Source organism: Haplochromis burtoni, unplaced genomic scaffold (assembly GCF_018398535.1).
Source record: "Haplochromis burtoni strain Fernald_Lab_line unplaced genomic scaffold, NCSU_Asbu1 Contig_278, whole genome shotgun sequence".
In the NCBI taxonomy this organism is placed as follows: Eukaryota; Metazoa; Chordata; class Actinopteri; order Cichliformes; family Cichlidae; genus Haplochromis; species Haplochromis burtoni.
Window position 1 is genome coordinate 642,450 of NW_024582639.1, and position 12,307 is coordinate 654,756.

At 40.5% G+C, this 12,307-nt stretch overlaps 1 protein-coding gene across 3 annotated transcripts in view; it reads left to right on the plus strand.

Annotated features, from left to right (window-relative positions):
* ldb3b (LIM domain binding 3b) overlaps positions 1-12,307 on the plus strand; it is a 15,322-nt gene extending 3,015 nt beyond the window's left edge. For 2 of the 3 annotated variants that reach the window (XM_005943905.2, XM_005943906.2), the window contains exons 3-10: positions 908-1,059; positions 1,528-1,603; positions 4,999-5,021; positions 6,968-7,165; positions 7,808-7,831; positions 9,870-10,036; positions 10,198-10,234; positions 11,682-12,307. In XM_005943905.2, the coding sequence (XP_005943967.1) occupies positions 908-1,059; positions 1,528-1,603; positions 4,999-5,021; positions 6,968-7,165; positions 7,808-7,831; positions 9,870-10,036; positions 10,198-10,234; positions 11,682-11,778 (774 nt within the window). In that variant the 3' untranslated portion in view covers positions 11,779-12,307. The remainder of the gene's footprint in view (positions 1-907; positions 1,060-1,527; positions 1,604-4,998; positions 5,022-6,967; positions 7,166-7,807; positions 7,832-9,869; positions 10,037-10,197; positions 10,235-11,681) is intronic. The other variant, XM_005943907.2, reaches the window with a different exon arrangement.

The window sequence follows — 12,307 nt, forward strand, 5'->3', positions numbered from 1 at the left end:
GTGTGTGTGTGTGTGTGTGTGTGTGTGTGTGTGTGTTTGAGAGATAGAGAGGGGGCTCACAGGGGTCAATCACTGGCATCAGGAGCATCGCTTATTTTTAACTCTTTAACGAGTTGCCTGTAAGCCTAGACCCAATACTGTATAACCCAGACCGCTGAGCTCACTTAAACCTCCTCTCTGTGTAGTTTAACAGCTAAAACGAGGCTTTGTTGCACAGCTAGAAGTAGGAATACTGAGTTGAAGGTCATACATGAAGGATAACTGAAAGTGACAAAGAAAAGTGATGTAATGCTTTACATAATCTGAAGAATAAAATCTTTTTTCTTGTCATTCAAATTCAAGAAAATCTTCCCATCCCTCTGTTAAGGACCTTCTTCTCTTTCTCTCTTGTTCTGTGTTCTCTAACCGACATGAGACATTTCAATGAAATAAGTTCAGTGTCAGGAATAAAAGTATTCTGCACACTTTGTGGCTCTGAAATGTTGCTGCTTTTATTTCAGTGTTTTTTCTCTGCTGTTGACACTCATTAGACTCGTAGATAACAGTTGGTTACGCTCTGTCAGTTAACATAACTCATCTCCAGAGCTGAAGGATTACTTTAGTTTGCTTCATTGGCTTTTCTCTCCACTAACTTTAAGGCTTATTTACTGTGCCGCTACACACACACAGCATTAATAACTGAGTGAAAAGAGCAGCTACAGTGGAAGCGGAAGTAACACGTCGGCTGGGCGGTTTAAGGCCAACATTAGCAGGCAGATGAACAAACTGTTTGAATCGTATCTTGTGTTTGTAACTTTCTTAAATGCAGGTCAATTTGTACTAAGTGTAACTGCATATGTTTGTCAGTTTTCTGAGGAAGGTGTATCAGTGGCTCTAGCGTGACCTGCTCTGCTGACCCTTTCCTTAGATAACTCCGGGCAGCAAGGCAGCGGGAGGCAGCTTGACCCAGGGTGACATCATCTCAGCTATTGATGGGGTCAGCACCGAGGGGATGACGCACCTGGAGGCCCAGAACAAGATCAAGTCTGCCACCATCAAACTCACCCTCTCAATGCAGAAGTAAACAAGCAGCACACTTATATCTTAACACCCACCCCCACAAACTAAAGTAGATGATGAAGAAGAAACTTTTAAGGGACTTGAGTTGGATTTGCCTTGTCAATTTGGACGTTTAAGGAGGAGGACAAAGTGATGAAAGTGATACTTCAGAAAATTAAGGTTCCACTTCACACTTGAGTAAACTACCAGATCCGGGATTGGCTCTGTAACTAGCTGTGATTCCGCGAAATCCCTTTATGTACACACTCAGTTCAAATCAGTTTAATTTTATGAGAGTCTCTTCAATCCGCCTACACAGTTTCCATTTAGACTAAAGGTGAGCACATGAGATTTTTCCAACTTCTAGTTATTCATATGAAAAACTGGCTGATTCTGCAGCTCTAACACCAAAAAAGTGACATGAGGAAAACACATCTGACGTTTTCTCCCTGAACAGAATTTTTTATTTTTTTGCTGTATAATCTACAGATCAAGACGCCCGGCCCCAGTTCCCACGGCAACTCCAAGGATGGACTCACCTATGCCAGTCATCCCTCACCAGAAGGTATAAACACAGCCGCTCTATCATAAAAAAACATACCCAAATGACACACGCAGACCTACTGAATATCATATATGTTGTCTGTTAAATCCTGTGTGTTGGTAAATGTGTTCCGTATCCTCGTCTTATACGTGTTTGTAAGAATATGATTAACTATTTTATAATGGTGCCATCAGGCAGTGACCTGCTGCCCTCTAGTGTAAAATATTCACAGTGCAACTGAAGGGGAATCACTACAGGGAGGTCAGAGGTCAGCAAAAGAAAAACAAAACACCAACAGAACAACTGCTAAACAAGCTGCTAGCTTTGGTTTAATTTAAAAGATTCATTTTTCATCCCTATATATCCATCTATCTTGACATTCTCCCATTTTTAAGGCATTACAAGAGGAACATTTTGCAGGAGAAGTTCAAAAGAAGGATCAAGAGTCTTGTGGAATCCTCCTGGACAAAAAACCCTGCAAAAGAAATCTCTTCCCAGCTTCAAGATCTCCACCAAGCCAACGGGGGCAGTACAATTCCCCAATAGGCCTTTACTCCCCCGAAACTCTCAGAGATATGATTGATATGCAGGGCAAAATAGGCGAGGGATCAGCATCGGCCAGAAGAGTTTCATCGCTGGGGTAGGTTAGCACACTTTAACCACCGGTTAAATAATACGAAGAGAAGAAGATAACTAATCTGGGGGGAGAGCCAAACAGAGCTCACCCAAGGAATGAAGCCACACCTCCCTCATTTAACCAAAGATTAACAGAAAATGTACTCAGAACTTTCCACTGCTATTCCAGTACGCATAACCTCTCACACGTGGCACTATTTTAGGAGTGTGCATACAAATGCACCTGGCCTGCATCCAGGTAACAGAACGGGAGGAGCGCAGGATCATTTGAGGATATTTGGAGCCTCTTTACTAAAGGTCACATTCCCTCAGTACTACATTTAAATATCTCAGAACAAAAACTGACTCTTCCAGATGAAAACATAAAGCCAGTGAAATGATGCTGCCATCAGCAACATCGTCACCAAAGAAGTCTTTTTGCTGTTTCGGCTCCCCAAGTTGGTTTTTTGAAGATTTTATCAGCTGGGGAATGCATCCCTCTTACTGCACACATGGGAATGAAAGCCCACAACAAAGGTTTTATTCTTGTTTGAAGCAGAGACATGCTGTTTTTGTGAGTGTCGCTGATGCGAAGGTAAAAGCTCTGCAGGTATAGCAAAAACAAACCCGCTGTACAGGTGCTGACTTACGGTTCTCTGAGCTCATTCAAAAAACCAAAAAACAAAAGGTGTCAGATTCTGGGATTTTTTATTCAATAGATCTAAATAATTAGGTATTAATTTTGTTGTTTTTTGTTGCTTTTTTATCTTTGTTTTCGCCTTCTGGCTATCTGTGTGTTTAGATTCAGAAAACAAAACAATAACATTTATTTTGATTAAACAATTCTAAGGGAAAAATGCAGAAACATTCATTAAAAATTAAAGTCAGAATTTGTAAAACTGTTTTGGTTTTTCACCCATAAAATAGCAACAATGTTTTTCAGTGGATCACATATTTAATAACCTGTAACTGACTAATCCTTTCTGCTGTATTGTGCTGTTATCACTGAATTATTAAGTGTAATAGTGGCCATTTATTGCAGCATTGTGCTTTTCTCTTTCTAAATTTATCAGTTTTGAGAATATAACTGTAGGGTCCCACTATACTAAATTTTAGAGTTGATATTCATGTAATGAAAGACGTCCTTATAGAGGGTGATTTTCAGCTCCACAGAAAACCAAGGGATTGACTCAAAATTAGCTCCAACGTCGAGGGAAAATGCCACTATAATAATAATTTTTCTTCTGTGTTCACAGTGCATTATTGGGCTACATAATATATTTTTTGGACAAAACATAATATAACACATTTTGCACATTCTTATATATACTTCCTAAACAGATACCAGAAAAACAGCACTTTCTTCAACTCATATTTCCACCTAACAAAGCTCAGGTTGGCTCCATTTCTTTCTTCTTCTTCTTCTTTTTTGGTGTCCATAAAGTCATATTCATGTTGCATATTTGATCTGGAAGTTCCCATACCTGGAGTCTGGTGGGAGTTGAATTATGGCCGCTGTTGAGCGGTCTCTTCTCAGAAGGATGGCATGTGTTTGCGTGAAGTCTCAGTCATGGAATACGTGTAGAGTTTAATTAAGGGTGTAACGTGTTTGGCCTCTGACATATCACAGCCACGTATCAGTCTCCCCCTAATCTGTTTCCCCTCTGCTGAGCCCTTACAGTAACAGCCAATGGGAAGTCAGGTGTCAGAAAAACGTGCTCCATGCAGAGCACAGGATGATGACGGCAGCGTCATGCCAGCAGCCCCACCTCACTGAGCACATGCGGACACAGACACACACACACACTCGGAGAGGACGAGCAGCTGTTGTACGCAGTTATGGAATGTTCCGCTCTGGTTACACACCATCATCCTGAATCCCCTGAAGGCCAAACCTGAGAAAGGACACCCCCGTCTATAGGGAGATGCCCCATACGTGATATGTTTCGCTTTACTGTACCCTGAACACATCCATGTACTGTAGAGACAAACATTTATGTGTCTCACCACTGTGGCAGCATGGAATTGAACACATTTACACACTTACCCAGTCTCCTCTGCTACTCTGAATTTATTAGTGGTTAATAAGCTAGATGCATGGATGGATGGACAGACTGAACTATTTCCATATCATTAGCCTTGTCTTGTGCCCATATTAAAAATGAAACAACACTGAAAACCACCATTTGTTCCAAGTAACCCTGAGAATAAGAGTGAAATGTGAAGATCTGATGCAGATTTATGAAGGTGAATTTGTGTGAAACTTTACAAACTCCTGTTTTAGCAGGTTTTAAGAGGCCAGAGTGTAACCTTTTATACATGAGACAGATTCTTGGCAAAAGCTAAAGTGAAACCAACATAAATATTTCCATATGCAGGGTTAGAAATCTGCAGTAACTTGTCTGTGCCAGCCTGTGTTCATCTATCTGTAATGTCTGCTGTTCTGACATAAGTTGAGCGGGTGGTTTGCGTTCTGTTTTGTGTGGTTGTGTATATTTTTGTCTGTTCTGCGCTAAATGTGTCTACATCCCTGCCGTCCTGTGTCATGTGACTGAAACACTTCTGCTCCTGTCAGTCACTCCTGAGGTTTCAGGGGTAGCAGGGAAATATCCCAGTGATGGGAAAAAGGCTGCTATTTCGACCAGTACATGGGATTACACATGAGCACTGTAGCCGGATGGTTTCCTGCAACGCACATAGAGCTATTGTTATCCACAAAAAATACCTGTAGTGATTCACCACATTCCCTCCTTTTGTCTATTTGTCTCTCTTTGTGTGTCGGGTCCTCTGGTGTGTTACAGGTTATTGCAAACACAGCTGCAAAGTCAGTACCTTAATTTATTTTTACAGCATTTCATGTGCATGAAGTGAAGCGCAGCAGTATTAGCAATTTTCGATCATCCACTCGTAACTTTGGTGTGAGGTTGTGGGATTTGTGTGTTTGTGGTTGAACTAAAGCTTCCTTGTAGCTGTTGGGCTGCACTGAGCGTGGCGTTCACAAGCTAAAAATTCAAGTCATGTTAAAATCATCTGGTCCCCAGGAGTGGAAAATGGCAGACTACCACATTACTTTGGTGACTTTGGCCAGAATCTCTACTTCTCTCCATGTCACAAGAAATGACTGTGCATCGTTCTTCACTTTGTTTATCTGACAGCTCTGTTGCCATTTACTTTATCATAAAAATGTAACATGCCTGCCGAGATTACATTGTAGCCAAGAGACGAGTTCCAACGTTACTTACATTTTGAGACAAAGAAACCAAAACAGACTGTAAATTTTAGCGCTGACACATTTTTATTTCTCCCTTAAATAATTATTTCATTTTCATTTCATTTCATTAAGTTTATTGATCCCAAAGGAAATTGTTTAAGGCTGCCGGCATTCCAGCATCAGCCCTGAACTCATAATGTACTGAGACATTTACCTGCATTTCCACTTCTGCTGGTCCTTTTAATCAGTTTTACTGTGTGTGAAATTCATAACAGATATGTTATGTATTTGCAGTACTATGTTTATATCAGTATAACTGAGTGCATCATTTTAAACATGCCAGTGATGACCTGTCAGTTTGGCCTGCTGGGTGCCTGAAACATTAGCATGTTTGGTTTTCTTTGGACTTGTTTGTTTGTCAAGTAAAAGCTAAGAGTTTAGAAATGTTCAAGAGATGATGTCAAAGACCTTTTAGTTTCTGTTGACATGCTGTGTCCCAATTCCACAAATATTAGAAATATTAATTCACTGGTATTAAATATTTATCCAGTAGGATCTGAACATTTGCCGCACATAGTACACGAATAATGCTGTGTTTAGTTCCCCTCTAAAGTTGGGTGTTGTAGCTTGGAACAACGTGATTCCCGATTTGAGCATTTTCAACTTGGAAAATCAAGAAACACTATTTTATTTATTTATTTATTTATTTGCTCCTTAGGTAAAGCCTGTCATGTGTGACAAGCACTTAAAAGCCACCGCAGCCCATAATCGATAGAGCCCGGTCAGTGATCTGTCTGTGGCTTATTTAGCAAGTCACAAATATGCAACAATACAGATGAAAAGTTTTACTGTTTACATTCGCTGCTGCCATCTAGAATAGTTTCAGTCGAGATGGTGGGGTTGCTCCAACTTTCCAAGTTTGAAATCCGATTTTAAGGCAGAGTTCCAGGTGAAAGTTCCATTTCTGAACTTGGAAATTCTGACTTCAGCTGGATTGCACTGTAAGAAGTTAGCATATGACATATGCAGCAGCTAATGTCCCTTCCAAACAGTGACAGCAGGATGCAATGCTCCCTGTGTCAACTAGATTATTTTAAAATATACTTCATTGTGGCTTCAGCATTAAAAGTGAAAGAGCTGTTAGGTTGTCTATGGGCACTTAAATACTGTTAATAAATTGTGAACTTTTCAAGTGATGTTTGTAGACAATCTCAAACTTTGATGGTGTAAGTCAACATATGTGGCATGGTGGTGCAGTGGTTAGCACTGCTTCCCCACAGCAGGAAGATCTGGGGCTCGAATCCAGTCTGGAATCACACATTTTTCCATGTTTTGGAGCTGGGACACAGCTACAGTACAGAGTGGTGTATATTTGCTAACCACTACGGCGGTACAACAGCCCCCCCTTTCTGCCGATTGCATGACTACACCTTGACCTTGCCTTTTCGTTCCCCTCATATCCCCGTCTGTTAACGCCTCATGTTCAAACCCTTCACCCCACACCTGAAACCTTCATCTTTTACCCACTGACCTTTCACCCCTTCCACCTGCTCTGACAGTGTGGAGTACACCCCCAGCTTCAACCCCATTGCTTTGAAAGACTCAGCCCTGTCCACCCACAAGCCCATTGAAGTGAAGGGTCCAGGAGGAAAGGCCACTATCGTTCACGCTCAGTACAACACACCAATCAGCATGTACTCACAGGACGCCATCATGGACGCTATCGCAGGGCAGTCACAGGCAAAGGGACACGACAGGTGAGGACACACAACTAAACCAATCCCGCCCCCAGGTGTTTTATACCTCTTTTGCACTCACCATTTGATGACATCACACTGACTGAACAAAGCCACGTGTTTAGAAATTAAAGGGTCAGTTACTCAAATGACAAAAAAACCCATATTCATTCACTCAATCTTCACTTGCTGGTTATATTAAGGCACTAAAATCTACTTTGACTGTCAGATTGGTTTAAAATATGCCTCCGTGTGTAAATGACACACCAAAGGGTAGTTTGCAAGTCAACTTGTGAGTTATGAATGAGAATCCCATTTTACTGTTGCCATAACGCAGTAGGTCACAGCATCACTGCCACTATGAGATGCCAATGTGTCTGATAAAACAGCAGTGGTTGATGAAACTGACCTTTTAACTTTTGCCTGAAAAGCTCCAAATAAGGTGGAGCTTCTGAGCATACGTTAAGCCTACGCTGCTACAAATAGGGTGTCTATAGTGGTGTAGTGTATGCCCGGGCTTTTCCTTGTTGTCTGTGTCCGTGCCGAGTACTCCTCCGTGCCTTCACCCACTTTCCTCTGCTCATTCCATCCAACCAACCAACCACACCCGCGCTGTCCTCCACCCATCCCTCCCCATCCTTCCTTCCTGGTTGTGACATGAAGTGAAGAGGCAGGCTCCCCCTTGGCGTAAGTACAGCAGAGCTGCTTTTCCGTCTCGCCTCTCCTCATCCGTGCGTTTCCTCTCGTCTCACGACTTCATAATAGCTTGCGCATTGTGCCATGTGTCTCATAAACTAATGCCCGACTGAAAACTGTCTGAAAATCCTCCAGCCTCCTGTATACAGAATTTATGTTTTTATGTGTTTGTCTGAAACATCACATCAAAGTGTTTGATGCACACTAACCATGAGGTTGTCATGGTTATGTGTGAGGAAGTACCGTGGGTACTTTGGCCTTAGTGTGAGAGTGCAAGTCGAGTTTAGAGTCATACTCTGAAAAAAGGAGCCAGTATCATCACAGCTTCGGGAACCTGATGGGATTTCATCTGATGCAGTTTTATGGCATGGGAATGTTCTGAGTATCACAGGTTTTTAAAACATCTACTGCCCGGATCCGCACTGAATCACTTACTAACTGCTGTGTACATGCTCCTGAGTATTTACTGTCATGAAGACTACAAAACAGTAAATACAGGCACTTAAGGTAAAACTATAGATCAACAGAACAGAATTGAATATGATGGATTAACACATAAACTATAAAAATGTAATAATTAACCTTAATGTAATAAATGCCCATGATTGTATAAAATTCAATATTTTAACCTAAACAGCATCTGAGTAGGTTTTCAGTGGGTGTTAATACTGCAGATTTCAGCAGGTCTTTCCAGTTTCAGATCTGTTACACACTGAGATTAGAGACTTTAAAGAACTCCCAAAATGCAAAGAATTATAGACACATACAAATATACATACAGTGCTGTGAAAACGTCTTTGCCCCCTTCCAGATATCTTCATTTTTTTCATATTTGTCAGACTAAAATGTTTCAGATAATCACAGAAATTTTAATGCTAGACAAAGATAACATGAAATGATGCAAAACCCTTGGCAGAAAGAACTGCAATCAAGTTTTTTTTGATAACTTTGAAGGTTTTTTTGCATTATTATTAGCATGAATAGCCTGTTTAAGATCATGCCAAAGTATTTCAGGTCACTGCAACCTTGATTTGGGTTTTTTGTGCCATTCAGAGGTGGACTTGCTGGTGTTTTTCGGATCATTGTTCTGCTGCAGCCCAAGTCCGTTTGAGCTTAAGGGTCCAAATTGACGGCCAGATATTCTCCTTTAGGATTTTTCATAGAGAACAGAGTTCATGGTTCCATCAGTTGCAGCAAGTCATCCAGGTCCTGAAGCAGCAAATCAGCCCCAGACTATCACACTACCACCACTGTACTTGACTGTTGACATGATTTTCTTTTTATGAAATGCTGTAATGGAACTTAAATCTTGCAAAAACTTTACGTTCGTCTCATCAGACCATATATTGTTTTCCCAAATGTCTTGGGCATCATTAAGATGTTTTTTAACAAATGTGCAGAAAGCTTTTGTGTTCTTTTTTTGTCACCTGTTATTTTCTCCTTGGAAGTCTCCCATGGATGCCATTTTTTCCAGTCTCTTTCTATTGTTGTTGAACCATGAATACTGACCTGAACTGTGACACGTGAGGCTTGCAGTTCTTTAGATGTTGTTCTGGGTTCTTCTATGACCCCTTGGATGAGTCATCATTCACTTTTGTAGTAAGTTTGGCAGGCAAAAGTTTCACAACTTTACCACTAATTGATGATTTAACAAGGGGCAATTAGTTTTTCACACAGGGCCTGGTAGGTTTGGATATATAACTGTATTTTGTATTTATTTGGGTTTTGTCTAGTATTAAAATTTGTTTGATAATTTGAAATATGTCAAAACTAAATGTAAAAACTAAGAAATTAGGAAGGATGCAAATAATTCTTCACAACACTGAATTAAAAGAGTGATGCTTTAGGCAATTTTACTTTTTGTTCCAATATTTGTTTTTGGTGTACAAATATTCTACTACTCTAATATCGTTAGGTGGTAGTGTACCATGGGCACTTAATACATGATCTAGTTTCAGCTTTTAAAGGTTGGGCCTTAACATCCATCATTGTTCCGATGACGTCTAACTGAGAACTCTTTGTCCTGCAGTGGTGTTCTGCCCATCAAGGAGCCTGTGGTAGATTGTGCATCTCCAGTGTACCAGGCAGTGATCAGGCCAGGAGAGCCCCTGGACATGACTGACTGGGCTCGCCGCGCTGCCAACCTGCAGTCTAAAAGCTTCAGGATTCTGGCCCACATCACTGGCACCGAATTCCGTCAGTAAACTGACTCCACCTTATCTTCTTGTCCTTTTATCCTTTATGATTTCATACCCTCTCCCTGAATGTGCCCGATACTTCTCCTTCCAAATCCTCAATTAGTTATCATCTCATTGAGAGATCTTACTAAATGCTCTTGTTTATGTCTGTCAATGCAGTGCAAGACCCAGATGAGGAAGCCCTGCAGAAGTCAAGGTAAGAGTGGTCTTTTAATGGTGCGTGACCAGTCTACTGACAGTTGGAGACATTAGAGAGGTTCAGATACTTTAGCAAAATTGAAAAATTACATCAACTGGCATCAGCTACCTTGTCTTAAAGAAAAATGCATAGAAAGCTAAGCTGAACTGAAGTGGAGACTTCAACTTTAATTAAAAGGGTTTAAGAAAGGTATTGCATTAACTGTTTATTGCAGCCATTTTTATACATAGCAATCCACTTTCATATGCTCAAAAGTAACTGGACAAACCAACATAACTTTTAATGGAAGGATTGTTTCTAATGCTTGGATCCCTGCTTGAAACCCTGCTCTGCCAGGCCTTTACTGCAGCCAGCTTTCCTTCTGCTTTATGGGTTTCTTTGACTTAACTTAACTTTTATATCTAATAACCTATTTTGACACTAGAACATCATATTTAGAATTTTGCCTCAGCTAATTATTCATTTGCACTGTCAGATTAGTTTTGCAGCACTTGGTTGAATCTGAGCAGAGAGCTCAGCTGCTTCTATTAGGAACGTATCAGCAATAAATACTAGTAAACCAGCTCCACTGGCTGGCAGCTATATACGCCCATGCTTCAGTACGCTGGCATGCTTTAGATCATGACTTGCTCTTTTCCTTCTTCATACTCTTCTCCTTCCATCATTTTTGTGCAAGTTAATCTTGTACGTCTTGAGAGTTGTTTTTTGACAACCTCTAAAGAAACACTTTAATATCATCAGTTTATTTCAGAAAGGAGAGACACCAAGATACAGAATACAATTAATCTATTTGACTATTAGACTCTGATGACTCCCAGTGATAGGAATTAGGATAGGACCCCCTGGAGTCTAAGCCTCCATCTTCATCTTCATTGTCAACGGTGTTTAAATGAAGCTCTGAGTGACAAGAGTGGGACAGAGTGCAGGCTGATTGGCTCAGAGAAAGTGGGCAAGAAGATAATTGGACTAGAGCAAGGATGTTGCCATTGAGTTTGATAGCATGGAAACCTGACAGTGATCGAAACAATATCCTCCTGAGACCCAGCCTATTCTTTTTTGTCCTCTGTAATGGACATTTGTTTTTAATCTGTATCCTTTGACTTATTTGAGCGACCCTACTAAGTCTCCATGTGCTCAATAGAGGACATTCTGGCATTTCCATGTTTGGGTGGTCTCTTTTACCTCCAAAGAGGCAGGAAATCGCGAAAACAGAAAAATACTTTTTTCCTCAGTTCTCTGGAATCCACTTGGAAAAGTGGTGCACTATGTTTAAAACTGGCTTTTTCTTCTGTAATACACTTTGATGATGTACAGATGAAAAATTATAAAGAAGTGTGTCACTCTCCAAATATGCATGCACCTAACCGTAAACTAAAAAGTGTTATTTATTTATTTATTTAATTTCTTTCCCCACGCACACACGTATTGTTTTCCCTACCATCAGAGAGAAGTTTGAGTCGGAGGTCAAAGGGCCCCGCTTTGCCAAGCTGAAGAACTGGCATCATGGACTGTCTGCACAGATCCTTAATGTCCAGGAATAAAGAGGAGAAGGTGAAAACAAAGGGAAAGAGAAAGAGAGAGAGGGGGAGGAGGAGAACATGTAAAGGACGACATGGACAAAAGGAGGAAAAAGAGATAAATTATGGAGAGAGATAAGGAGCAAGAGGAGGAGCAAAGTGCTCGGGAATGTGACATAGTATTGTAGCCCAGATTAGTTTGATGAAAGATACTAAATGTTAGTGTAAGAATGCTAAATGTTAAATGTCAAATATATCTGTCAGCTGCTAAAACCTGACCTAGCATTTGGGTTTTTCTTTCCTTGTTTCCTTTTTGTTTGGGTTCTGTCTCTCTTATGTGAAAGGGAAATTGTACAAAAATGAAGTATTCAAGTGAAAATGCAGAAATTATGTTTCTTTTATGCACCAGTACGTAAACAAACATATGAATTTTAACACTATGTGCATGTTTGTGAGGCAGCACACATAGAGATGTATCTAAATGCACCAATACAGTATGTAAAAAAACAAATGCACTGATATGAATGTGAATAAATGTTTTCTTAAAACAATA